Source organism: Dermacentor albipictus, chromosome 1 (genome assembly GCF_038994185.2).
Source record: "Dermacentor albipictus isolate Rhodes 1998 colony chromosome 1, USDA_Dalb.pri_finalv2, whole genome shotgun sequence".
Classification (NCBI taxonomy): domain Eukaryota; kingdom Metazoa; phylum Arthropoda; class Arachnida; order Ixodida; family Ixodidae; genus Dermacentor; species Dermacentor albipictus.
The window spans coordinates 244,291,362-244,296,162 of NC_091821.1; the positions used below are offsets into that span (position 1 = coordinate 244,291,362).

A 4,801-nucleotide genomic window follows, 5' to 3' on the forward strand; every position below is an offset into this window, starting at 1 on the left:
GAGGTGATATATAGGTATATGTCGGGTCTCTGTATGAACAACTCCGTTTACAGGGCGTCCTACATTAGCTTTCTTGCCCATGCCTTTGCCGAGCGCACCTTGTCCCTAACTAGGCGAACGTACGGGCGAAGTGAGTCTGGTTATACGAGTTTTGGCCTAATGTATTCATGAGTTATTCTTAAAGGTATTTGCGCTGGTGCATTTCGAGCGCGCGTGAGTGTTGCTGTGTGTATATGTGTATGAGCGGTGCGCGTTTTTCTTTTTTTTTCTTGCCCGCCTCCTTCATCCTTAACCGTCTCATCTGGAGTGGCATGTCAAGCCTGTCGCTAAGCTAACCTCCCCAGATACCATTGGACTTTCTCTGTTATCTTAAGTAAATGAACCACGTTCAATACCAGCCAACCAACGCACCTCGAGCACCAGATTCTTGGCCAATCCACCAGAGTTGCCAATGTCACACGAAGGAGGCACTTTCCACCAACCACTGCATCTCGGGCACCTTGCAGGCGTCGCTTGTGTGTAGTTTTATGGTAATAGCAGTATAGTAGTAACTACATTAGGTCGTACTGGCAGGCACCCGCCCTGGAAAATTGGGAAGCAATCGGTTTTGAGTACTTCGTTTACGTACCAACATGCGCGCATGCTTTGAGGCCGCATGTGGCACCATGCCGGCTAAAGTCGCGCATCGCGGTATGCCCGATTCTTCGTAATCGTTCTTTGAAGAACTTCTACGACACAAGTCCGGACCCCCACACGCGGCTTTCCAGTCCTGATGCAGAGCGCCGCGAGATTTGTGGAAGCTACTTTTTTGCTGGTACATGACTAGGCACAAGCCTTCAGGTGACGTATATGTACACGCACTGCTATATGTGCGTAAACCCTGAACTTCGCCTGTATGTAGCGCGTCGCCGTAGACTTGTTGATTCGTACCTTGTAAAGAAACGTAACACATGGTACGAGGCCACACCTGCGCTGGTGCGTCCTCTCCATGCTTGATATAGTTACAGGGCGACCTGGGATATAACCGCGTGTTGCACTATGTAGTCTCTTTTGTTGCCTGGTATAAAAAAAAATGAGTTTAGTAGATGTCGACTGAGAAAGCATGACAATACAGAGCCTCTTTTTTTTTCTTGTTCTTTTTTTTTCAGCATGCCCTTGAAGTCTGCGCGCTGCGAAAGACCTTGGAAGCGGTTGGCGGTTCACCCGGTGGTTGCCAAGCCGACGTCCCGGTGGTTAATTAATCTCACACGAGTAGGGGGCACCGCTCGTGCGGGCTCATGGGGTCGCCCGGGTTGCACTTGAAAGCAGCTGAAAACTCTTCGAGGTTGCGCACGGCGGCGTTGCACGAGCTGTTCTCGTGCCCGCACCACTTGTGACAGCTGCTGATGAAAAAGATCTGGTCAGGGGTGTAGACCTCGAGCCCCTTGAGCAGCACGTGCTGGTGCGTCCTGCGGAAGGCGTGGAAGGCAAGGCGCAGGGCACTGCTCTCGAACAGCGCCTGGCCGCCGCCGCCGCCGTGTCGGCACTCGAGCCTGTTCCGGAACTCGTCGGCCGTCGCGTCGTCCCACCAGTTGCGGGGCCGACCGTGCTCGTCGTACCAGCGCCCCTGTTCGTCGAAAGAATGCAGCAGTTCGAGCGCCATGCGCTGCCCGAGTCCAGCGTAGTTGAAGGCGGCCGGGAGTGTATCCTCGAAGAACGGCGTGTTGAGCATGCCTGCCGACACAACGATGGCGTTTCTTTGCGCCGTGTAGAGGACGTCGACGGACGCCTGGTTCGCCTCATGTGCGTCCCTGTGGCCACTGTGCTCGGTGACGTTGATGTACGACTGGAGAAAGTCCTTCAAGCTGAGGTCGCTGACGCGAGCATAGACGCGGTTGACCTGCGCCTCGCTGCGGTGTCGTGGCAGCACCCAGGTGAGCTTGCGCAGCTTGAGCGTCGCCATGGCCTTGGGCCGGTCGCCCAACCAGTGGCTGGCGCGCACGCTGGCCGTGGCGGCCGCACGCAGTCCGTCGGCCATCGCTTCGACAGCCCTGCGCGAGCGGCGCGTGGCGAAGTGGCGCACCACGAAGGCGTTGTAGGCGAGCGGCATCAGGTTGGCCGCGTGGGCCAGGCAAGTGGTCTTGACCAGGCTCGGGCTGGGCTCGAGCCGGCCCAGCTTGGTCTCCAGGGTGGTGCGGAACAGGTCGTACTGGGTGAGCGAGCCGAGAACGCGGGCCGTGTGCCACGCCACGTAGCGCCGCAGCGCGGCGTCCCCGCGGTGGCGCCGCAGGAAGTTTGCGTACCAGCGCACAGCTGCCGGCGCCTCGACGTCCACCGGCGTGTGCGAGTTGGTGCCAGGCAGTTCCGTGAGCCAGTCGCTGAGCGAGCCGCACTCCTCGGCCACCACCTCCAGGGGCACGGTGCGCGTCATGTGATCGACGGCGGGCGGCGTGGCCAGCTCCCGCTCGATGAGTTGCAGGTCGTGCGCCACGGCTTGCGGCTCGTCCAGCAGAGCCAGCTCGGCCACGCGGAGAACGTAGCTCGGCGGGTTGCTCGCCGGCGGCGGTTGAGCGGGTCGCAACGAGACGGTGGCGTTGTGCTCCACGGCTAGCAGCAAGTGCAGCGCGTGACGCGTCGAGAGCCGCAGTAGCGCCCGGAAGGCGCTGCCCACGGTCGCGTTGGCGGGGCCCAGGCCCAACTGCACGATGAAAGCGCGTAGTGTGTCGGGCTCACCACCGCCGGGCGACAGTGAGGTCACGCAGCTCTGATAGAGCGCCACGACCTTGTCGACGGCCGACTGTCCCCGCCGCGGCACCCGGTACGCGGTCCAGGCGTAGTTCATGATGAGCTGCACGCGCGATCCGGCCCTCTCCATGCGCGGCCAGCCGTCGCACACGAAGCGCTCCAGGTCTTGGCAGGGACCCACGCTGCGGCTCAGCGACATGTTGAGCGCCAGCGCGGCCGTGCGGCACGCTGAGGTCGAGCAGAGCCCCGGCGAGGAAACTGTGCCCCGGCGGCCCAGGCACGTGGCGAGCCCCAGCAACGACAGGGGCAGACCGACGAGCATGGCTCCGGTGACGCCGCAGCGCCACTTACTGCGACGTTGCTCGCACGACATTCTCCTGGAACGGGCGCCGATGGCCGCTGTGCCGCCTCAAGTGGCCATTGTCATCGTGCGCCACGAGACGGTGGGCTTCGTTTCGTTTCGTTTTCCTTTCACGATGGCGCATACCCACTGTGGGGTATATTGGCCAACATTTGGATGATATCAGGATATTGTAGTTGCTACTAAACTAGGTAACATTGTCAGGAAGAAATGAATGAAAACTTAAAAACTTCAAGAAAACTTTAAAAACTATGAAATGGAAACTTCAAAACTATGAAAAACTTAAAAACTCCCTGAAACAACTTCAAATTTCCTCCGCGGCTGAGCAAACATCCATGGCACTTTCTAAGAGAGTTGACTCCCAGAGAAAGAATATTCTGAATGGAAAAATTGAAACGAAGTTGTATGAACCCTAATTCCAAAATGTTTTATTGCGATAGCAGTTATATGGACACTCCAGGCGCATTTCTGCCGCCGCCGTGAGGTTCCGTACAAAGCCCAAGGGTGATAAAATCGTTGCCGCGCGCCCCATGATATATGTTCGCGTGAAAGTGTGCGAGGGTGCGCCGGCGCTCGCGGCTCAATCTCGCGGTTCCAAGCTCGGGCGCGTGTGCACGACCAGGCCGAGCCCGGGCATGCAGGAGGAAATTTGTTGATGGTGATTATTATTATTAGTGCCTTGCCCGTTGTAGCGGGCGATCAGACGGAAAACCCGGTGTACGTACATGCATGGAAATATTGCTCTTACCGCAGTGCTTGCTTAACGGTTAAGCTGTTGCGCTGACAAGCTCCAAGATGCGGGTTCGATTCTCGGCCACGGCGCCCGCATTACAATGGGGGCGAAATGCAAAAACACCCGTAGTTGATGTTCGCCTCGATGTCGGTGAGAGAAATTGAACTTGTTGTGGATGTCCCGAAGTCACATTTCAGTAGGCAAGGCTATAATGCTGATTGCAAGCTAGGGGTTAACTGTTTATCAAGATAGAATAGGCAAGCGATAGAATGGAAACCACAGCTACACAGACATCAGACTACGAGTCAAAAGTTACAATGACGTTACAATGTTCATCCTCTTTCTCTTAGCCAAATCTCCACGGAATCCCCCTCCAACGGTCATGCACGTACCTAAAAGCGGTGGTACCTGCTGTGCGCGCAGTGTGCACACAATGGGGCTCCAGGGTGACACTATCCTGAGTTCCAATACGAAGGCCGTTGCCACAAATCCTTTGCAGTGCAACGGGTCTCTTGTCGGAGGCGGGCTGGGTTTACCTTTTCTGGTGGTTGCTACAGGTTTCGTTTGCGATACGGACGTACCGGGTTCGTCCCGACATCGTCCTCGCGTGCCGTACACAGCCGTACGCTGTGTGCGCGAGTGAAAGCGTGCGACGGTGAGCCCACGATGGCTGCTCAATCTCGCGTGCGCAGAGTTGAAAAGGGCGGGGGGGGGGGGGGCGGTGAAGCGAGTCAGCTTCTGTCGCGTGCATGACACCGGGGAGGGGAGGGAGGAGGATGTTGTACTTAGGCTAGAGTGTACTTCGGCCGCGCGGGCTATATCTTGAACGCGATCTGCTTTTGGGGCACAGTCTACCTGGACCGATGGCTCGTAGTTTTGCGTGCGCTGTGTTCTCGCCGCTCAGTTTGTATTGAAGCGATGGACAGCGCGAAGGTCACTTCGCTCGCTGCTTCTGCCGTGATTCTTCACGCCAGCGTTATGAC

At 57.4% G+C, this 4,801-nt stretch overlaps 1 protein-coding gene across 1 annotated transcript; it reads right to left on the reverse strand.

Annotated features, from left to right (window-relative positions):
- Window positions 1-1,106: 1,106 nt before the first annotated feature.
- Window positions 1,107-3,185, reverse strand: LOC135907914 (neprilysin-3-like). The gene has a single exon (XM_065439691.1). The coding sequence runs from the start codon at window positions 3,095-3,097 to the stop codon at window positions 1,244-1,246; it is 1,854 nt and encodes a 617-aa protein (XP_065295763.1). The 5' UTR covers window positions 3,098-3,185; the 3' UTR covers window positions 1,107-1,243.
- Between the last annotated feature and the right edge of the window lie 1,616 nt (window positions 3,186-4,801).